Here is a 24,191-nt window from a genome sequence, read left to right as displayed (position 1 = left end):
CCGGATTGACTCATTGGGAAGAATGTTTCCAATATGTCACCCAGTGCAAAGCAAAATTAGCCATCAAATGGAAAATGCTCCAAAGGGTTCCTGCCAATGGTTAACATCCATTTGACCTTTTAAAAATGTTTGCCTTCTTTTATGTTTGTTTTCAGAGTTTTTTATATATATGGTGTTTTTGATTTTCTGTTTTTACTGATTTATGCACCCTAGTTTCTGTACTTTATCCTTCTAAACCAACAGCAGGTAAAAAAAAGCATGTGGTGTGGTGGCACAATGTGAACAGAAGACAGATGCATCTACCAGAGTGTGACATTTGGCTGGGGCTTGAGTGTCCCACTTCTAAAGGGAACTCAAAGGACAGCTTTTAACTTTGGCCCCTGGGGCTGAAAGGGAGAGAGGGTTAAAGACAGATAAAGACAAGGGATTCCAACATTAGGGTATTATAATTATTCACCTACGTTCTATTGTATTGGCTGTGGAGAAAAATGAAGCTAAAAAAAGAATGCACTGCTATTGTCACTTGAGCTGTAGGGGGAAAGTGCAGTGCTCTTTTGATTAAACATAACCTGGATTTGCAGCTGAACTTGTGAACTCTCAGTGATTGCAGATATAAAAATCAGATCTGCTCTTGTGGTCTGGTTTGCCATGGTGATGGACTACTGAGGGGGAGATCCTACGACTCAGAAAGGAAATTAAGACAACTGAATGTATTTTTAGTGCAGGACAGGAGCCAAAATAAGTCACTCCACAATAGCAGGAGTAATTGGAAACACAAGATAACCATCATTACCTTAATGCTCCTTTATCTCATCATCATCACTAACTAAATTTTTCATTTGCAGTATTTGATGCTGATCTCAGCTACGACAGTAGAGAAAGACTGTTCTGATGCCCCCCACAGGCCCAAGGAATATGTATCACCTTGGGCCTGCTTACGTTAATTTCTGCTGCTCCTCTTCTTTTCCTGTTAAACTCATCTGCAGTTTAATATCAATCTCAACAGACCACATTAGGACAGCACTTCTCTGTACGCGTTAATTTGTTTTGTCGAAAGCTTTGTTTATCCCAGATTAATATTTCAATAAACAGAGGAGAGCTGAGCTCTGGTAAATGATAGTGATTATGCTGCAGAAGGTGTGCAGCCCACACTGTCGGACACAGTCTCGTAGAGTCTCACGCAAGGGGAGTTAAGCTGCCGTTCAAAGCCCTCCAAACCTCTGATTACAATAATAACTCTGTAGGTGCTAATTTACCACAGATAATTCACTGTTCTCTTTGTTTTGGTCTTTGTTTGCAGATGTCTATTATAATCCCCATGCAACGTTAGTGTCAAAGTTAACGTGTGCTGTAATAGTTACAACAGTAGGATGCCGGTCAATTGACACCGAGATTTCTAACTGCTGCAGCTAAGTAGAGACAGAGGTGGGACTGATTTATCTTTAATTAGATTGGGGTCTCACCAGGGCTATGCTGTGTGCACACACAACTGACCCCCTTTGCACATACACATTATTGTATACAACATATTGAAGTAATTCAGTGTGAAGCGCAGGGTTATTGATGACTATCCAGGGACAACATCAGCATTCCTGTCACAAAATAAACTAGAGTAAGTGTAAAGATGAGGTGCTCCATCAGAGATGGAGCCCTAGATGCTGCCATGTATTTAGCGAAATGATTTTGGTTTGAAGACCAGAGATGGAAATACATTTGCCATAATTTGTACTAATTTTCAGTTGGGTCCTAGCTTGTACCTCATTGTAGTTAGATTAATTTCCAAGTCTGCCATTGGGAAATATGTTAAAAAGAAAGAGGGAAAGAGAGTATGAGACAGCTGAGAATACTTTTGAAAGTTGCTGGAATGTGATTGAAGACCTAATGAACCAGCACCATACACAGGGATTAGTAATTCAAAGTAATTAAATTCTTTCAGCATTCAGATAGGCATAATTTCGGCTTTGGTTCAGACTAGCAAATTTGCTCTGCTCATGGGCATGCACTAACCCATTTCTTCCAAGAGCTGTCACCAGGATAGTGACACTAAATAGAAGCAGCTGAAACTCTCACTTTTCTACTTATAATCAGTATGTGTTTTACACATAAGTGTTTAACTGTGCAGCATTGATGAAACTTTCAAAACATTATTTTGGCACTGGGGGTTCAGTCAATCTGCAGTGGAGGTGGGTAGAGTAGCCAACAATTGTACTCAAGTAACAGTAGCTCTACTTTTGTATATTTTTATTCAAGTTGAAGTAAAAAGTAGCCATCCACAAAAATTACTTAAGTAATAAAGAAAAAGTATTCGCTAACACAACTATTTAAGCACTCAGTTAAGTAGTAATGTTTAGTCTGATTTAATTTGTGAAAAAGATGTAATCATACAGGCAAAATATAAACTTATGTGCAGGTTCTGGTACTCAGAATAATAAAATAAAAAATAAATCATATCACAAAATAACACATCCAGGCAGAAGAAATACACATTTTCAAATCTCAGTTTTTCCCAACATAAAATGTTTGAAACTAATACTTACAGTAGGTAATGTGTACATGGTAGAACCGTGCAAAATACTTCCAGTGACAATTGCTACTGTTTTCTGTATGTTAAGTCGACCTACAAATGGCACAGCAGAGAGAAAATCACATAAGAACAATGTGGCTTGTTAATAAGTCAATAGTCCCAGCAGACAGACATGTGTTACGGTAAAAGTAGCATTACATCAAAATAATATTACTTAAGTAAAAGTAAAAAAGTATGATGCACTAAAACTATTCCTCAGAAAAAAACAAATTCAAAAAGTTTCCCAAGTAACTGAGTAACTGTAACTAGTTACTACCCACCTCTTGTCTGACAAGCTAATGTTACACATAAGGTGGTTGGAAGACAAGTTAAAATGCTGATATGCAATCAAAGATGGCAGCTGCAGTCAAATGCCCTTCTATTCATTTGTCCCATAGACTTAAAAATAAGCTTCTGCTGCAATTAACTATCATGAGTAAACATAGAGCAAGAACATTTAAAGAGAGATGTTTATTCATTTTAATTAAGCATCCTATGGATGTCAGCTGATGATTTTTTTCTATCACCAAACATTGTGTTATTTGAGAAACGTTATGCTCACAAATGACATCCTATCTTTGCTTGATGGTTTGGCTAATTACTCTGCTTGAGATTGCTTGTGTTGTGATCTCTATGCTTTCGATTATTGTTTTGCTTAAAGTAAAGAATTGTATTTATAATCTAGGGGCTAGACTTTTAAAACTGGCTCTAAAATATGATATTTGCTCTTTAAACCGGTTTTCAATTTAAATAATGAAGCTGACATGTCTGATTTCCAGCTCATTTGCAACAAAAATATGTGACAACGAAAATAAGTATATTCTAAATGATGTTTTGTTTATTAGATGACTTCTTGGAAATATTTGAAAGCAAATCCACTGCCACATAATAAAATACATTCTAGAAGAGTATGTACATTACAAGATTACCCTTTGGTTTTTGAAAAGCAAAATCTAAACAATAATGATTTGGTTATTGATTTCTTGCTATCTGTCAGCATAAGTGTTAACATTGTTACCAAGAATAGACTTTGATTTTAAGATCCTGGTAATCTTTGATGTACATGGTGGGACAAACACTGCAGGGGGCTTTTAAATAGCTTTATGAGCCCATTTTATCATGCAAGGGTTAAAACTAGAAACATATCTTTAACAGATTTATACAGAAAATATATTTCATCCAATAGACTAGTTTTATAAACTGCAGTGAGGAAAGTTGTGGGTCTGGTGTTTATAGTGTAATATTTATACACATAGAGCAGCAGCAGATTGAATATATGGATATGATTTGCTTAAAGTTTGCTTATAGGAAAACAGAATGTCCTGAAATCTTTTAAAGAAGGGTTCAAGTTTTCAGGAGGTCTGAAAATAATTTTGACAATGACAGTGATTTATAAAATATTATTTCTAGTTTATTCTTCAAAGGTGACTGTACTCATAGGAATATTTTCCTTTTTTGTGAAGCCATTAATTATTCATATAACAGCCCTTTTGAAATCACCTTTTTGGTGCCCAAAGGATATTTCATGCATGCCAAACTGTGTTATCTTTGGCAATTTCTTTTTCAAAGAAATGTGAGTACTACTGTCAGCGTCAAGAAATGTTGCTATTAAATAATCTGTTATACAATCTAAATTGGTTCTTTGTTAAGTTATCTGTTATGCATAGACCAGAGGTGGAGACTCAAATATGTCACATTGGTTCAAGCAGTGCTTTAGTCACAAAAACAAATAATTGAGACTTAATTTATGCTCATGAGACTTGACTGGAACTTGAGGTCTGGGATTCAAGTCTCATGAATCTTTACCTTGTGAAACCGGGGTAAAAGTCAGCCATTAAGTGTGTAATATTTGATTTAATGATTAATGTTCTTCTCTTCAAATTACTGCTGAGTATTCAGATGACCACACAGGTTATGGTTCTCACTAGTCGGTGCCTCTACGTTCCCCTGGTTTTACCATTGAGCAGCATTTACAATAAGTAAGGAACAGACAAAAGCTCTGACACAGATGTGCATATTCTCCTGTTAAAGGAGTTATTTGATTTATTCAGCAGGGATCATGAGCTATTCATTAGTCATCAACCCTCTCATCCTCAGAGTTTGGGAGATGATGATACATCTCCCAAACTCTGAAATAAAAGCCTTTGGGTCATTTCAAATACAAAATAAGAATAATGTTTGGAGGTCTCTTAGACTCTCAGTCAGGTCTTCTTTTTAATGCCTACATGTGCTGCTGCACCCAGCAGTATTAATGTTCTTCTCAGGTCATCCTGTCTGTCACCAGATAAATCTTTATGGTAATCTTAATTACTGTTGCTCTTATCCTCCTCCTTCCTATCATTATCAAAGGAAGCCGTTGTGATGCCATGCTTACTGTTGGGACAGTGTTCCCCCTACTAAGCAGCCCCTTTTGGGAACCTTATGCCTCTTTTCCATGGGCTCTTCTTTGACCGGCTCCACGCCACTCAGCCTGTTTTATTATTTTTTCCATTACTGGCATGTGTTTAGTTCTTTCCAGATCCGTTTCCAAAACTGTGTTACTGTTTGATTCAAAAAAGACATATTCGGAAGTCAAACATACACTAAACTTAAAAAAGAGGAGCATAAGTTTATGATCGGGGTCTATGGAGATAATGATTTAAAATGATTAATAACAGCAGCACTTGCTTTTAGGGAGATTCAATGCCACATGGGATACTATTTGAGAATGTAAATTTTAGCCATTTCACTTGAGACTTGATTTGGACATATGGCAAAAAGACTTGAGAGTTTAGTTTGACTTGGAAAAAATGACTTGAGAGCATCTCTGGTGTAGACAGAACAGTTTTTGATCATCTGAGTTGAGCTGACTTTTTTTTATTTGAATGATTCAATGAGCCTCATTAAGAGGCTAAATGAGCAAACAAGAATCCATCTGAAAATGTTCAGATGCAATAATGGACAAATTATTTGTATTCAGTGGAAAAGTATTTTCTCCCTCACACATTTTAATTGCTGACAAAGAAAAGTTGAGTAAATGTAAAAAGTACTTTTCAAATGATGGTTTTACTTTAAAGGGAAAAAAGCTATCCACACCATCTTGGCTCTGTGTGAAAAAATTGTTGTCCTTGTCAGTAAATCAGGAATTTACTGTATTAACCACGTTGTGTTTAGCTACACCTTGGTTGTTTACTGTCTGAACTGTAATAGTAAGAATTGACTTAACATGAAGGAGGCTAATAGATCTTAAAAAAGCAACACATTTTGCCCCAATCTAAGGACACTCACATACAGTTGAGAAACAGTCATTCACAACTATCAGTCTGGAAACAGTTGTAAAGTTGTTTCTCTGGGACTCCAGCAAACCACAGCGAGAGCCATTTTATTCAAATAGAGAAAACATGTAATAATGGTGAAACAGTTTTTCGGAAAGAGAACATCATAACAACAGCCAAACATAGTGGTGGTCATGTGATGGTCAGAGGCTGCTTTGAGACCTGGATAAAACCATGAATTCTGTTCTCTGCCAGAAAATCCTGAAGAAGAATGTCCGACCATCAGTTTGTGACCTTCAGTTCAAGAACACTTGGGTAAGGCAGCTGGACAATGATCCAAAGCACACCAGTGAGTCTATCTCTAAATGTCTCAAAACCAAATTAAGGTTTTGTAGTGGCCAAGTCAAACCCTGACCTTTGACCATCCATTCAGTTTTGAATCAAAACAATTTTGCAAATAGTAGTTGGGCAAGTTTCTTGATGCAATGCAAAAGACTCATGGCTAGTTAACGCAAACGTTTCACCGCAGTAGTTTCCACCAAGGTTGACACAACCATTTATTAGATTTAAGGGACAATTACTATCAAGAGCCAGTTTGGTTTAAATCATTTTTTCCCTAATAAATTAAATCATCAACTGAAAACTGCTTTTTGTATTTACTCAGGGTGTATTTGTCTGATATTAAATGAATTTATCTGAAAATTTAAGTGTGATAAAAAAACTGGAGATGAAAAAAGGGGGCAAATAAAAATCCACAAAATTGTTTGACCTCTTCATATCTAAAAATATGAAAACCCCGCTACTTTGTCACAAGACCATCTGTACACTACAAATCTGGGTCAGAAAATAGCTGACTAAAAATGTTTAAAAAGGATTCTATTCTGTCATCAGACAGAATTGTCAACTATTTATACTTTTATTTCTCATGTACCACTGAGATATTTGTAAACTTATTTACAATCATGTTAAAATGTAAGTAAACTCTCTTTCAGTTATACGGTTTATATATACCCAGGCATTTTTTATAATTTAATACTTTGTCTGGTCCAATCTGAAACATCAGTTGAAAATAACCTCAGTTGTACAACACATAACGTTTTCCAATGATGTTTTTTCCTTTATGAAAAAAGTATGGTGTCAGAAATTAACCACACTCTTTCAGTTTTCCATAAATGGGTAAGCAGCAGTCAGGTCATGCTCATCAAAGGCACTTAATTAAGTGATCATTAGTCAGCATAAGTACCTCCATTAAAGCCTTTTTGGCAGTTTGCTGTTTTGAATGATAACACAAAGTGAAAAGAAGGAACATGTCACCAATGTTCTTAGAGAAAAACCTGTTGCTTCTTATGAATCTGAGGGAGATTATGAGGGCACTTCCTATCAACCTGCAGTCATTATTCTGTCATGAGCAAAATTAGTCAGAAGTTCGAAACATTAAAGAGACTCGCAAAACTTCGCAAGAGTGGACATCCCAGCAAGGTTACCGTAAATTTAGATTTATAAGCTAAATCTCTTGCAGCTTCTGTTTGAAGGTCAAGTGCTACAGATCATTAAAGTGCAAATAAAGAAGACTGGATAGGATGAGAAGGGAAAACCTCTCCATTTTGAACAGATCATGGCAGCACAGCTTGTGTTTCCAAAGATGCATTTAAACAAACTATATGAATAGAAAAATGTCCTGACGACAAACTAAACAAACATTAAGACATTTCACTATTGCGTTTGGCCTTACCGTGTTGGCTGTAATCAAACAGTCTAAATCCCTAAAGTCTCTGCAAATGTAAGTGTTCTAGCCAAATTTGAGGCCATCTGCCCGACAGCTGAGACTTAGCCAAAATTGGGTCATGCAACAGGATAGTTATCACAATCACAGCCGCAGATCTACCACAGAATGACTTAAAAAGAAAAGAAACAAGGTGACGCAAATGACCTACTAAAAAATAGACCTTGAGAGCTGTGCAGAAAACAAATATCTGCTTGTCTTAATGTAGCAAAACTGTAATGCAAACACAACTAGAACTGCTCCACAATTTGTGAAAGGCTGATCAAGTCATGCTTATGATGATTTCTTCAAGTTACCAGAGCTAAAAAGAGTTCTATAAGATACTCAGGCAGAGGGAAGTAGTTTTTTAACACTCTGCATTTGCAATTTAGTGTCATTATGTTAAATAATTTAAACACACAGAGTGATGTTAATTGTTGCTTACCTAGTTTTAAACCTTTGAAGACCAAATATTTAGGACTTTATCAATTTTAACAAAGTGTATTTTCTTTTTAACATGATTGTAAATATATTTTTGGATCTATTTGCATACTGGCATAAAGACAATTTCTCTGATTTGATTATTTCCTCCTCACAGTCATTCCTCTGGTAGCAGTCTGGGCCAACGGGGATAGATTTCTGTCAGTGTTTTCGTCATTGCAGGTCGGAGCGACCTTGTATCAGCACATAATAATAGAAAAATATTAAGAATATTCACTCATGCTTGAGGGATTTTTCTGGAGATGTTCTGAAGGTGTAAAATATTTTGTGCTAATGTGGAAGTAGTCGCGAGCTGTCGCGCCCTAATTGCTTGTGTGCTTGTTATGTGCCTGAGTGATAAAAAGGTAATAACCACCCAAAGTTATAATTAATTCTCTGCAATTCTATATTAAAATTAACTCCCTGCCTTACAATACAAAGTGGATTTGAAAAGTTATCTTTACATGCAGAGGTTATGTTTAATTCATTGGGTGTTCCAGTTGGTCCAAACTGTATTGTGCTGTTCACTGAAGTATCATGGGATACAGGATACTGAGGCCAAGCAGCTAATTTCCTTCCTGAGTCAGCACGCCTATGAGCCACACAGCATGCATAAGCAGATTTGACCAGGTGGTAGGGATGGGGATTATGCTCAAACAATGATCTGTATTCAAAGCATACACTATAAAGTGATCATAGACATAGCAAAGAGAAGCAAATTGGTGAAAATGTTAAATAGCTTTTGGTTCCTGAAGGAAAGGTTGAGCAGGGCTTTGCTTCACAAAAGTAAGTAAATATTGTAAAGACCAGCTATCGTGGTGCTTACAGAGCGTCCTATATATGTTTGTATAGGTACACACGGACCTGTGGGGATAATTACTCTGCTGTGTTCGGCTTTCTAAAGCATCAGTCAAGGTTAATTAATCATACTGTGTGGTGTGATCCCTCATGTAATCTTTTAATAACTGCACTGTGAGTGCAGATTACTGATTTCCTCAATGCAACACCGTTTGTACACTATTCGCCAAGGTGCTGCACAGCAGCACTCTCCAGAGTAAGAATAAAAAATGATGATCCGCTAGATCAGTTAAGGATGGCTCGTTAAAACATATGCTTTGTAGCTTTCCTTAACCCACATCTTTAGTGATTTGTGCTCGGCTCTCACTACGTTCCATTTATTTGCTCAAGGATTAATAACTATTTCACAAATGTCCAAAAATTAACCGCATCCACACATAGGTTCAAACAATTGCCATACTGTGTGCTAAAGATGTATGTTTTACATGTGCAGGCGCCACCTATCCATGCATCAGGTCAGCCTTGTTCATGTCCTTTCCCTGACACTCCCTAAGAGACTAAACTTGAAGGCATTGACCATTCAATCACCCTCTTTTCACCAATGCAACTGTAACACCTTCCTGCACAAATATAACAGACATGAGCAACAAAGCATGCAACCCCTGCCACGCTCACTTCCTGGCATTCAGACTATCTGAAAGTAAAGAAAAGGGGCTTTTTCAAGGTCACTGCACATTTAGGGAAGCTTAAAATAGAGTCAGACATTGACAAACCAAGGCTCACAGCAACTGTCAGCAGATCCCAGGAGATAGAGAGGAGATGTATTAAGTTCAGCATGAGCTCTTATGTGTTTGTGTATGACTATAATTACTACCATACATCAAGCCACAGGAGCAACCAGCCTGTGACATACATCATTTAACACTTGAATTACCAAATGATGTGCACTGCACTTACAGTCCCTTTATTGCTTAGGCCTGAGCACTTTACAGTATGAGAACACAGAGACCAACCCAAACACACTCCCTGATTGCACACAGGGATCACACAATAGTCAATCAACTGTACTGTGACAGAGATTTAGTTTTTTTCCTTCAGCAAAAGCATGTTGTTACTTTCACAGTGACTGATGACAAAAATCCAAAGTTTAACTGGGATCAGTTGGAAATTCCTCTGCAATCTGGAATAAAAACACAATTTCATTTGAATAACTCAATCAGCCTAATAAAAGACAAATCACTGTTGACTGTGTTTCTGAGTGCTTCAACAACGGATGATTGTTTACTGCCACCTTGTGTAAAAGTCCAAAAAGTGCTGGGTTACACAGAACAGTGAAGAATGGATGTGATCCAGCAGTGGAATACATTGGAAAATACGTTTATTTGAGATTTGAAAGTCAAAAGGAGATTACAGTTATGAGGCAGTTATAGATACAACAAAACAGATTGATTAATAAAAGCAATAATATAAACATGCTGTCACAATAAAATGAAAAAAAAAAACTTACAAAGAACTAGATTGACATGAAGTATACACACGTGTGTGTTTCCCAAAAAATATTACTATTGTAAAAACTTGAAAACTGTAAATTTGTCACAAACATTTCCTGTAATAATAGTTAAATATACTAAGATTTATATTATGTGCAAAAGAAAATGGAAATAAATAAGCTTAGCAAATTTAAAAGGAATACATTTATAGTATTGTTGACAATTAGTTTGTTGCAATCCTAAAAAATACAGACTTAACTGTATGAATTCTTACCCAGAATAATTCTCCTGGCAGATTTAGATTTAAAACAATACTTGTTTCATTCAACCAAGAATGTTATTTCTGAGAGGAAACGAGACATCTCTCAAAAGATAATATAACAAATAAAAAGAATATCAATTTAAAAATCATAATTGATATTTTCTTTTACATTTAGTTAAAGAATGCCCTGTAAAAAAATATTTAAACCCTTCTCATTTATTCAACAGAAACATCCTTATTGACTTTACAGCAGTAACAAATAAGTAACAGTAACAGTAACTTTTTAACTGCGGACCAGCTTTTTTTTGCAAATTTCTGCAGATTTTTTGATCATTTATCTTTGGTTATGAGCTCCAAGTCTTTGAGGTTGGGAGGACTACTTGCCATCATCCTAATCTTTAGCTTCCTCCACAGAAACTATGATTTAAGTCAGAAATCTGGTTCTATAATGTTATCACTTCCAGTGAGAAAAAATCTGCCAGAGGAATGATGTTGGGCTTAACTGTAATACATTACATAATGTACATAATTTATAAAGAAATTGCCTTTATTTTAGGCAAACATATTCATAATAAGCTTTATATAGTGTAATTTTGTTTTTCTTTAGTCCTCACAGGTATGCAGCACATTTCTGACATGTATGTGGTTCACCCACCCCTTTGGTCAAGCTCAGCAGTCAGTATTTTCATACAGAAAAAATAGAGTAATACTTGCCTTATCAAACAGCTAAGCTGTAAGTACATTTAGTTGATGCACTTAGTTTGCAAATAGCAATAATTTCCAAATCTGAACCAAAACAACCAAACATTTCCATTTACGTTTTTAAATTTGTTTTCAAGACCATTGACTCATACTTCTGAAATATTCTTATTAGTATTAGTCTTAAGACAAAAAGCTAACCCTAAAGGACATGTCAGTAAATGTCTTACATAGTGACTGTGATTATTATTATTATTATTATATATATAATATAATATTTATATGTATTATTATAATAAATCATTATTATCTATTATATTTTGCTTGTTGGATTTCCACAACGTATTGACTCCACGTCAGTATCCTGCAAAAACAAAAAAAATTAAGAGAGTAAATAACAACAAACAAACAAAAGAACATTTGAACAATAAAAAAAACCTTATTATAATAACATTAATATATTTCCCAACTCACTGGTGCAGCAGAGCACCTGCTGATTCGGTCCTGGTCGATGCTAAGCTCGTTCACCAAAGCTACAGCTTCACCCGCCATGTCTAAACCTTCGCTGGCAGCTCTGGAGACAGACATGAAATGAAACTTTTAGATGCTGCATTATAACAGCAACATGTGGTATTTGCTCATTTTTAAAGTAGAGATAAGAAGTTCAAAAGTTTAAACTAGGCTGTGTGCTAATGGCGTGGTAGAGAAAGCACTTAAATTTCCCCCTTGGAATCTTGAAGAGCAGCAGGGCCAAATCAAAGAAAAAAACATGCTAGGCAGACCGGAAACTGGTACATGTCTCAGGTTTCCCTTTGGTCACACATTTGAAGGTGCATCAACACGGCAAGTGGCAGCCTCACCGTTGATCTGGCAGCAGTGGCTGTTCTTCAGCCTGACGATGTGGAGCAGCCCCTCCACCATCCAGCTCCCTGATCATGGAGAGGTAGTCAGTGGTTATCATTTATCAGACAGAAACAGAAACACAACAAGGTGAGAATGACAAACCATTTTACTAGGCCATATCACAATGTTTCATGTTTGTGCCTCATGGTTGGCTATTTTATCTCGTTTTGCTTTTCACACTGTTTCATGCTGTTATTTTTTCCACCTCTCATGCAGCTTATTTCCTTTGTAGCTCATGCTTGTTACTTCTGACCAGCACATCTTAAGCTACAGTAGTAAATTGGGTGCTTGGACATAACTTTATACATTACATTTACCAACATATATAGATATTTTTCTTAAGTTACGTAGTTTTTTTTTTTTACTTTCATAAAAATAGCAAGCATACATAAATATGTACACATACACACACGTAATTTTTTACTGAAGGCATCAAAACGGCGAATGAACACATATGCAATAATGAAGCAAACAAAGAATTGTAAAATAACTTTAAATAGGTTTTATATTTTAGATTCTATAAAATAGCCATTTTTTGCTGTGGTGACTGAAATATTGACCTTTGGCCGTCTCTCTCTCTTTCTCTCTGTATGTATATATATATATATATATATATATATATATATCTACAGTGCCTTGCAAAAGTACTCGGCCCCCTTGAACTGGTCAACCTCTTGCCACATTTCAGGCTTCAAACATAAAGATATAAAATTCAAATTTTTTGTGAAGAATCAACAACAAGTGGGACACAATCGTGAAGTGGAATGAAATTTATTGGATGTGTCAAACCTTTTCAACAAATAAAAAACTGAAAAGTGGGGTGTGCAATATTATTTGGCCCCCTTACTTTCAGTGCAGCAAACTCACTCCAGAAGTTCAGTGAGGATCTCTGAATGATCCAATGTTGTCCTAAATGACTGATGATGATAAATAGAATCCACCTGTGTGTAATCAAGTCTCTGTATAAATGCACCTGCTCTGTGATAGTCTCAGGGTTCTGTTCAAAGCGCAGAGAGCATCATGAAGACCAAGGAACACACCAGGCAGGTCCGAGATACTGTTGTAGAGAAGTTTAAAGCCGGATTTGGATACAAAAAGATTTCCCAAGCTTTAAACATCCCTAACTGAAATGTGGCGAGAGGTTGACCAGTTGAAGGGGCCGAGTACTTTCGCAAGGCAATGTATATATGTTCTTTTTTCAACATACCTTTTAATTTCTCTTCCTGCAGTTCCATTTATGCCTCCTGGATCTTCTCTCATGTTCCTGAAGCTGAAATACACAAAAGTTATTTCCAGGTAACACTGTCAAGTCATAAATATAATAATTAATATTGAACACATTATGGTTATGGTATGGTAAGCGCAACTGTTCTCTGGGCTGGCATCAGTGTTGTTGGGAGCTCCCATGTCTCCACTACAAAACAGGTATTAAAAAGTAACAAACAACTCTTTTAGAAGGTACCCTGGTATAGTGGCAATTCAACCTAAACTTGTGGGGAAAGAATGCAAATGTAACTAGTTTTAATAAGTTTTTTGGATTTTGTGATCATTTTCAAGAAACTAGGATCTAAGGAGCTTTGACATCAGCTGAAGAATCAATAGCTTTTAGCAAATTAAAATCTAGACTCCATGATGTTGATAAATTCACACAGACACACTTTGTCAATCCTGACAAACAACGTAAGAAAAGGGGTCAGAGCAGATAAAGATTTTTAACTACGAAGGTGTCAATCTAACCTGATAACGCTTTCAAGTGTGTGTTGGTCGGTTTCACCACTTCCACGTGGATCTCTTCCATTCCTGTTATATTCAGGATAAACTAGTAAGTTTTTACCTTCAGCAATCTTTTCTGAAAGTAGTTTCAAAAGTTAACATACCTGATGTCACCGTTGTGCTGTCCTGCTAAATCTCTTGTTCCAACCATTGGGAATCCACTTCCTTCTTGGTTTCTTAAGGGGAAATTCATGCACATTAAGTAGCTGAAATAAGTTAAATTAGTAGGTATTTATTAAAGACAATATATTCAGGGACGTGACTATTTTTAAAGATAGAAACTCCCTTTCCTAACTAACTGCAACCTACTGATTACAGTGTATTTCTTGCATTTAGACAAAACTGATTAAAACATAATAAGACTTACCTAGGGACGCTGTGGAAAATCACCCTTCTGAAACAGGAACAGGTGATAACATATCTCAAATACGTTGCATTCAGTTGATTCCTTAAAGAAATAAACAACAGTCTTGAATCTATTAATAGCACTGAATTAGTGAATTCAGTCAGGGCCCAGCTCCTCAATTTCTAAAACTGAGGTTTGACTGGTTTTATGAGCTACAGGTTACAAAGCAAGAAGGTCCCAACTCCCCTGCCTACATGTACTTACACTTAATGTACTTTAAGTAGTGAAATCAAAACAGCACCAGTGCTGCAGGCAATTTTGCATTCACATATAGATGGCAACAGTGATGATTCAAGATGGCAGTGCCCAAGGAGAATGCTGATACAAATGATACAAATGAGGATGAAATAAGGCCCAAAAGGAAAAAAAGGATACAGCAGAAGTTTTCTCCTGATCTCTGACAAACTGATCCCCCATGATGAGATTGAAAATCTCAGCATGCAGAGTCAAATTAGGGCTGAAAGTGGCCAACTGTATTGTTCTTTTAATGTCAGGTTTTAAACTAAATATGATTCTGAATAATTAGGCATTTATGTGTTTCATAATGTTTCCAATATTTGATTGAACAAAGGCTCAACTCTGTTATTTAACCTGCAACTGAAGTGTCATTTTTCACCACATATTGTGATTTATGGCCTCCAAGAAGCTACTATAGGTGTCAAAGTTATGATGCTAAGATCAGGGCAATACCTTGAGAAATAAAAAGCTCCTGTAAAAAAAAAAAATGTTTATACACTCTCAGGCCCTTAATAAATTTACGGATTTATATGTAAAAAAATTGACTCACCCCTGTTCTTTTTTCCAGCAACAGTAAGAGATAAGGAGCAGTGCAGAAAAAACAAAGATTGGGATGGCTGCAATGTCTAGGTGACAGAAACAATGAACATATAGTGAGGAGAAAATGTTGAACAGCTCTAAGGTAGAAAAAATAACATCACATGTGCTTTCACTCACATTCAGGCCTCAAACTAAAATCATCTGGTTGAAATAAGGAAGCATTCCATGCTGAAATGAGGAAGGGGTATATTTATAATTACATAGATATAGATAGTGTAATGACAATGTAGTGTAATGAGAGAAGATTGCTGAGACACAAAGTATTTTTTGCTAGATATTACCACTGCTGGTTTTGATGTTCACACACTTCTCTCCAAGGTGGACAAGATTTTCCTATGAAAAGAATTAAAGTTTAATTTGAGAGCGGTCAGGATATACAGAATAATCTCCATTCTTCAAGACTTTGATTAAAATATACTTACAGTAACAATTGTGCATGTAAAGATTAGATCTTGGCAGGTTTTTGTGATCACTGAATGGTTGTCCATTTTCACTATATCAGCCACATGACTGAAAGACTGTTTGCGTAAATCGGCCATGGCAAGATGGGTCTGTTTAAAAAAAACAAATACCTTCACATTCTCTTCTTTAACTTCCTCTATCATACCGTTTTCTAAATAAAGACTTAAAATTGATTACAATATGACAAACTGAATTCTTAAAACAAAGAATGAACTACTCATAAACATACCTTATCGGTTGCTTCAACAGAAATCTCGCTGCCTTCTGGGCATTGGTGTTTAAATCTAAATCCCTCAGCAACACGAATGTCAGTACAGGTTGTGTTTTCCAGTAAGCATCCTGTTAGAAAGCAAATAGATTGTGAATAACAAAAAATAATCTTACAAGAATAAAAACAGAGAAATCTGGGCCGGCAACTCGGTACAGGGTGTACGTCAATAAAAACACAAAAAAGCCGGTTAGAAATAGTTATTTCTGATTTTCCACCTCTTACCTGAGGTACCAGATGTGTGTCTGACACATTCCAATAGGATTAAAGAGGTAATCCTTAATAAAATTTGAAAACTCATTTTGAAGCGCCTACATTCAAAATGGTGTCTTCAAAAAATGCAATGCTACTTCCTCAAAGTAGGTTGCATAATTTCATATCCTTTACTCCTGCTGTTTTACACACCAGACACAAGGGGAGGCCCTTGTCATGTGGGTCAGAGACATAAAAACAAGGTCATAAAGTTCTGTAACAACTTAAATATGCTGTTTAGCAGTATGAGTTTTGTAATTTGGTGATGTATTTAAAACACAGTGGAACAAATTTGAATAAATAAAGATTCAATAAATGTTTTGTTTGTATTTTTTATATCATTAAAGAAAAGTTTGTGGTCAGAATATGATAAAACCTCCAAAATATTATAATCAGTTGATAATAGCTCTTGGTTTTCATTGTGGCCATTGTAGTTTTTCTTTTTCAAAAACAAACACACAAATGCCAGTGCACACAGCAAAGATAAAGCAGAAGTTTCTACGATCTAGTACACATAATTTAGATAGCATCTTCTCTGGTCCACTGAGAAAAGACAGAAAACACCCTGTGTAACTCAGTATGCTGCCTCTTTCTGTCTCCCTGACAATGTCTGTTTTTTCTGCCTCTCACTTCCTCCAACTTTCTCTTCTACCCTTCTCTGTCTCTCTCAAATAATGATATCCGAGTCATATCGGAAACAGGCTTCCAAATGCTACCATCAAGTTTCCTATCTCACACCGGCATAAATTAAGAGTATGATAAAGGTCAAAGGGATTTACTCACCTTGATTTTTTTATGATATTATTATATTTTGGCATGATAACTCATAAATAAAGATGACCCCATCACAGCAGGTGTGGATGTGAGGGTAAAAGCTCTTGGTCCAATGTATTTTGAGTAAAAGTGTGCAGTGAAAATGTGAGGTGGTGGTGGAATTATCCATTAAACAACAAATGCAAATAAATGCAGCTGTTTTGTGAAGGCCAAAGAGAGTAAAATTACCATTTACCAAAGTTGTGGAGAAGTTAAAAACTGATTAGGCTTGTAAAACGAAGTCCCACGCTTTGGGGATCTCACGAATTTATGGCCACCAGCCATGTAGGGGATACATCAAAGATGGAAAATGAGACCGAAACTGACATTTTTGGTCTACATACAGAATACTCTGTATACCAGAAAACAAGTTTTGTAATGCCATATTTGAGTTGGTAGAGTTGCTGTCTTGCAATCTCAAAGTTTTGGGTTGAATTCCAGCTTCCTCCTGGCACATGTCAATGTGCCCCGAGGGCAAGACACTAACCTCATGTTACCTCCCATTCTGCATATCTGTGTATGAGTGTGTGTGCATTTGTGAGTGCAACTGGGTGAATGTGGCTTTAGTGTAAAGTGGTTTAAGTGGTCAGTATAACTAGAAAACACTATATGAATTAATACCATTAACTATTTAGCTTTTAGTGTTAAAGCACAACATTTTCTGCAGTGTCCATACAACTGCTGCACTTTATGTAATAACATAGGACTGGCCATACATGCTTTCTTTCTCCTTTACTTTTATCCTTCTTTACAGGAATAATTTATAACACAAAAGGGGTGAAATAAACTTTGTAAAATTTGTTCATTTTAGTTTCATAAACCATTGGTGATGCAAAACTGAAGAGTAACATTAGGTGTTTGCAGGTTGTGAGGTTAAATCTGATCACAGGAAACATCCCAAAAAAGCCTGAGGATGTCAGTCAGTCATTTTCTACCGCTTCTTCCATAGTGGGTCATGGGGAAGATGTTGCCTATCTCCAGCAGTCTATGTGCGGAAGGCGGGTCCACCCTGAATAGGTTGCCAGTCCATCGCAGGGCAACACAGATACACACAGGACAAACAACCATGCACACACTCATTCACACCTAAGGGCAATGTTCAGTCAGTCATGTTTTTGACTAACAGTCATGTTTTTGGACTGTGGGAGGAAGCCGGAGTACCTGGAGAGAACCCACGCATGCACAGGGAGAACGTGCAAACTCCATGCAGAAAGACCCCCAGCCGGGAGTCGAACCGAGGACATTCTTGCTGCTAGGCAAGAGTGCTAACCTGAGGATGTTTAAAACAATATTACCTGTTGTCTAGTCCCTTGTTTAGACTAGGTTTACAACAAGTGACTCAGACCACAACCTAAAGGAAGTCCATCATGACCAAAGCACCTCTGGCAAGCTGGAAATCCCTTCTAAAAAGGATTATGTTCACATCATTTCTAGAAATATTCCAGTTAGGTCAATAAAATCAACGTTTCTTTTGTTTTTCACATTTTCAACCATACCTCAACCTTTGAAGTGACAGAACTTGGCTTTGGACAAGCACCTAGACAGTTGGGGAGATAAAGCAAATGGTAACAAGCATTTGTCATTCGGAGCACCAGACCAATGGAGCTTAGTGAAAGGCAAAATGTGCTGGGATGGTTTCAGAACTCCAGTCTCTCCAGTTGGCTCATTAGGAAACCTAAAACCCCCGGTGTTAACAGTTTGAGATCACAAAAGGACATCTACCCACTGCCAGCAAAGAAAGCCTGCCAACACCAACACACACTGACATATTTGTTCATCTGTACCCTCAAAACAGAACATGTAAATCACTAAGTTGGACCTGTTTTAATTTCACGGGTGCTCGAGTAGAAGCTTTTGCAAACTAACTGCAACTTAAGGTATTTCTCAGAGTGTAACGGTGATACAGCCCAAACCCATCCACATTTTCTGCTGTTCACAATTCTTAAAGCTCTTTCAAAACCACAGCTCCCCCTTAGAGAGCTTGATTCATCTGAGCACGGCAACTTGATCCCCCTGTGAAAGTCCAATAAAAGAGGGCTAATAAATAAAACCACATCCCATCCATAAGTAAATGTTTAAATTTCTGACAGATGTTTAAGGCAGATCAGTTTTTACCTGAGAGAATGTGCATGAGCGTTCAAACAGAGAGCTTCAGTTAGGCTTCATTAAGCTTCTCCAGTCCTGTAGCAGCAGAGTACAGCTTGATGAACAACAGCTTCAGTTCACATGGTGCTGAGATACACATTGTGCAACTTGGATGACTTTCATTACTGTAATCTGTTTTCCAGCTCAATCTCCTGAGAGGGATCTCTGTCAGAAAACAAAGCTCTCCGTTTGAAACATGGCCCCAAATTCAACTTCTGTTTTTATCTGTATACTTCATCTCTCTTTTGGCTTCTCTCCCACTTTCTCTCCCACTCCACTTGGTCTTCTCCTTGTTCTCTTTTCTCCGTGTGTTTCTCCTTTATGCCCTCTTTGTTTGTTTCCCCCCTGATGTTTGGCGTTGGATTCTCAGAGCATGGCCTAGCAAAACCAGGTTCAGCGTGTCTTGTTACAGCAACCCCTGCTCTCCGATTAAACCATGCTTTGTGAAGGCAAATCCAATAGAAACATAAAGGGTTTTTTTAAGATTCTGTCCTATGTTATATCTGGTGCCTCATACATAGAGTATAAACTGTTTGCTCATACCGAAACAAAAGCACACACAATACAACTGAATTCACACAAACAAGCGCTTTTACAAGCAGTGGCATGTGTTTCACTGTTTGTGGGCTCCTGAGAAAGTATGCAAGAAATTCAAATCAAATTACCCAACTGGCTGATTCTGTTTATGAGCTGCTCTATGCATGCGATGTTCTCTGTGTTTTGCAACAGAATCCTGAGAAAAGCCATGTCTCCTAGAGGACGAAGACTTGCAACAGCAATGCAGAATGTCAAGCTTAAGCACATCTATCAGTGTCATGTTGTTATGGCAGCCCTGGTGTAGCTGGTCACACTTGGGTGGAACATCACTTTAAATAAACAAAGATATAATTATGTCTGATTGTGGGACAGTCGCCAGAACAATTGACAAAGGAAGAAAGTAGGAAACACAGGTGAGCAGCATGCTGAAAAGATACTACTTTAACCACACTTTTAAATCAAATCAACAGGTCATTAGGTCATTTTCACTGGAGTTCTTCTTATGTGTAACAGCAGAGGACACAGAGGTGTGATGTCTTCAATAGAAGTGGACAATTTTAGGCATTCCAGTTCCATTGTGGTATACAGCTGCTTCCAAGTTATCACTAACACTTGTTACTACCTTGTTCCAACTCAAAATATCAGAGCCCTGTATGTAACATTAATTTGCAGCTAACTTCCACCAATTTCCTGCCAGCTACTCCATGTGTAGACAGGTAGCGAGTTCCCATCTCCCTGTCAGTACCATCATTCTTTTGGATTTTCCACAGCCATGATCATTACCTGTCAACAAAACCATCTTAAAGAATAATTAAGGGCAGAGACAAAGAGCAAAACTGGAGCTGTCAAACTGACATTGTTGAAGAATCACTCAGCATCGCTGTCATCGATCTTTTGTAAACGGGGTTGGAATTGATGTCTTACATATCTGTAGCAGATGAAGAAACACTACGACACAAACAATACAAGAGAAAAGGATGATATTGGACATGCTGTTATATTAACATGATACCTGCTACTCGCTGTTTTTTACTAAATGCCTCCAGTCTACTAATTATGCATAAGTTTTCCTGACATGTAATTGTAGTAATACTTATCAGTACTAATTCAGCTCACTCCACACAACTTTGAGCACAGCATTTGCACAGTAAAACATGGTGATGGCAGCAACATGCTGTGGCGATTCTTTAGGAGAGACAGGGAAGTGTCAGTCAGTGGGAAGATGGGTGGAGCTAAATACAAAAAGAGAACCTGTTAGCCTTCCAGCAGGACAACAAGACTAAAAACACAGGGGCGCCCCATGGCTCAGTGGTTGAGCAGGCGCGACATATGCAGATGATACAGTCCTCAATGCAGTTGTCCTCAGCTCAATTCTCAGTCCTGGGCCATTTGCTGCATGTCTTTCCTTTCTGGCTGACCTTCTTCTTGTTCAGCTACAAAAGAATAAAGGTCACTAGTGCCACAAAACCTAAAAAAACAAAGACTAAACAAACAGAGCTACAATGGAATGGGATATATTAAAGCATAGTCATGTGCCAGTCAAAGTTCATGCCTAAATCCAACTATTAACCTGTGATAGGAGTTGAAACTGTATGTCCCTCCATCCGCAGTAACTGCCCTTGGGTTGTTAAAAGTTGCAAAGAAGAGGAGGTAGTAATTTCAGTCTGTAGATGAGCAAATCTGATAGAAACCCCAAAGACCTTCCAGCTATAATAGCATCAAAAAATATTTCTGTAAAAGTATTTAGTCAGGGTTGCTAAACACAAATACACACCACATCTTTCTGATTTTTCTTTGTAAAAAATGTAAAACTTTACTTTCCCTTCATGATTATGAGCTACTTTGTGTTGGTCTGTCACATAAAATCAGCAAAAAATATACTAAAGTTTTTAGTTGAAATGTGATAAGTTGTAAAACAAACGTTCAAGGGATGTAAATACTTTGGCAAGGTACTGTAATTGAAGAGTTCTTCTAAACAAATTTCATGTTGGTGTGCTTTTCCTGTAGGTTTGGTATAAACTGTTGATTCTTTGAGCCCTGTATCTGCAGTGAGAATGGCTCCTCAGGCCCAACATGTGCACATCTACACATTTCCCTTTTTAAGCGCAAGTGATAAATGGTGTGTTTTCTTGATCCCCCAGCATGAGCTAACACTTGCTGTCACTATTATATTACCTCCACACGTGAAACAGTGGTCTGTAGGAGGTTTAGCTTGTTGACCTTGGAACCCAGGATGCACCTCCCTCCTTTTCTCACTGGTCGCCTCAGACACCTCAGCAAGTTACTGCTTTGGAATGAAAACATCAGCCAGTACTCTCTCCTGACAACGCCTTTTGTTTACTTCCTGATAAATACATTTATTTTATTGAACAACGTCATGTCGCAGTCTAGAGCACTTGTTATGATTATGAGTCACATCTTTATATGTCTGTTTTAAAATTTTTTGGACAGGTTTTTAAGAGTGTTTACTATATATATTGTTTTAAGGTTAAAAGTAAGAGCTGGTTTGTTTTTCCCATTTAGACAAGGAGCAGGTAAGTAAGCTCAGGCTGCTCTAAACCATTTAGCTTGTCGCTAAAAGAAACGTGGTGTATTATGAGCTCTTATCAAATAACGCAATGCAACCTTTCTGCACATTTATCCTTCCTAAGACTAATGTGTACATTTTAGAGTAGATAGCGTGTTCATGTACATTTTCTATTTTATGTAAAAATAGATATGCTAGAAGGAAGCAACTCTTTACAACATCACATCAACAGAATAATTTATACCTTAAGAACACCTTGGGCTCTGAGCGATTTATTGTTTAGCAGGTGCTGACTTGTTATCCCCGTAATTGTCTGTTTGTGTGAGTTCCTGATGGCGAGGTGTGATACTGCTGACACTTTCCTGCAGCAGGAAATTCAACAGACAGATCTAAGCGTTTTGGCAGATGGTAAGGTCTCTTTGGTCATATTTTGTAAACACGGTGGTGGCACAAATATGTATGATACAATAAGGAAAATTCACAGATGCTGTTAAGATGGGTGTGATGCAGCCAGTCGCCCTGCATTCCTTTCATTAGTTTATAATTTTTTATGATATATTCAAATCTGTTCTGTTATGTAAAATTTAAGTAGTTGGAGCACTGCTGCTGGTAGTTGCAGCTGTATACATTAATGCAGTTATTGTGAATTGATACGGTCTCCAGGCAGCTCAACACTTACATTTGCATCTAAAGTGATTCAACCTCAAATTAGGTTTATTGGCAAATACACAGACTAGCTGCTTTTTGAAGTAAACAAACCAAGCAAGAACAATCTAAAAAGCTCAACAAATTTAATATCACTCATAAAATTAAAAAGGTTTTCCATAATAATCAAAAACTGCCATGTTAATGCAGTGTAAAAATTATTCACTCCCTTTAAGACAAACACCCTTCGTACACAGAAGAGCACTCTTCTGAGGTTATGACCTGCTGCTCATATGTTTCATAGCCAGACATCAGCTACTGGCAACAACACTGAGGAATATTAATCAACTCCTCATGGGCAAAGACCTCAGATTATTTAATATTCTTTGATTTATGTACTTTTTTCCCAATAGAATTCCAGTATGATGACCAGGCTGGTATTTTCCAGGACTTCTGCTGCAACTATGTCTTCATGGACTTCAAGACATGCTTGAGGTTATTGTCCTGTTGGAAGTTCAAATGATGCCCACGTTTTTGCTTTTCCACAACACTTATGACATTTCCTCCTAGGATTTCCTGATACTTGACTGAATGCATCTTGTTCTCTGCATGCTGCAGGTTACCAGTGCCAGAAGAACCACACCAGCCAGAAAGCATCACTGAGCCACCACCATGCTTCACTCTAGAGAGGATGTTTGTTTTAACACATACTTTGTTCTTCCTTCTTCAGTTATACCACTGGGGCCCAAAGGATCCAGCTTAGGTTTATTGCAACAACAGGGGATTTTTTCAGTGGATGTTATTGGGATTTATTGTGATAAACCAACACAAAGTAGTGCATAAAAGTAAAACAAAAATTATATATGTTTTTTGCTTTATTACAATAAGGAGGTGTGATGTGCATTTGTATTCAGTCCCCTTTACTCTTATACCCCTCAATTAAACCTGCCCACATCTACTTAGGGCCCATCTTGTTAGCGGTTTAAGAAAGAAACTTTGAGATTGGCTTCAGATGTGGCAGGAATAACCAATAAATGATGATTTTTTAACCTCAACAGAATTAATTCTCTGTGCCCAGGGGAATCTGCAATGTTAATCCGCCCCTAGGCCTGAAAGGTTCTTTCTGGAAGAGTTATCTGAAGAAAGTCATTACTGAAAGAAGCCAAAAGAAGTCCTGTTTGTATTTTGCTGCAAACCATGTAGGAGACAGCACGTGTGGCAGAAGGTGCTTTTTCTTTAACTTTATGGCTGACAGGTAAAACACTTTCTGTAGCAGAAGATTAACCCTGCAGATCATCCTAAATGATGAAACATG

The 24,191-nt window shown here is 37.2% G+C and overlaps 1 protein-coding gene across 3 annotated transcripts; it reads right to left on the bottom strand.

The window, feature by feature from the left end:
- Positions 1 to 10,218: 10,218 nt before the first annotated feature.
- On the bottom strand, positions 10,219 to 17,695 carry LOC124862902. 3 transcript variants are annotated; one of them, XM_047357100.1, is made up of 13 exons: positions 16,183 to 17,695; positions 15,919 to 16,028; positions 15,650 to 15,778; positions 15,509 to 15,560; positions 15,345 to 15,395; positions 15,178 to 15,253; positions 14,352 to 14,378; positions 14,089 to 14,160; positions 13,949 to 14,011; positions 13,419 to 13,481; positions 12,169 to 12,237; positions 11,783 to 11,882; positions 10,219 to 11,672 (listed from the first exon to the last, which is right to left on the bottom strand). In XM_047357100.1, exons 1-13 carry the CDS (start codon positions 16,256 to 16,258, stop codon positions 11,622 to 11,624), a joined length of 939 nt encoding a protein of 312 aa, XP_047213056.1. In that variant the 5' UTR covers positions 16,259 to 17,695; the 3' UTR covers positions 10,219 to 11,621. The 3 variants fall into 3 exon arrangements, with proteins under 3 accessions (XP_047213056.1, XP_047213055.1, XP_047213057.1); XM_047357099.1 differs by having other exon boundaries at positions 14,352 to 14,432; positions 16,183 to 17,692; XM_047357101.1 differs by having other exon boundaries at positions 14,352 to 14,432; positions 16,273 to 16,316.
- Positions 17,696 to 24,191: the final 6,496 nt, after the last annotated feature.

Source organism: Girardinichthys multiradiatus, chromosome X (genome assembly GCF_021462225.1).
Source record: "Girardinichthys multiradiatus isolate DD_20200921_A chromosome X, DD_fGirMul_XY1, whole genome shotgun sequence".
NCBI classification, from domain to species: Eukaryota; Metazoa; Chordata; class Actinopteri; order Cyprinodontiformes; family Goodeidae; genus Girardinichthys; species Girardinichthys multiradiatus.
Note: the sequence above shows the minus strand (reverse complement) of the source record. Positions and strands in the feature narration are given on the sequence as shown.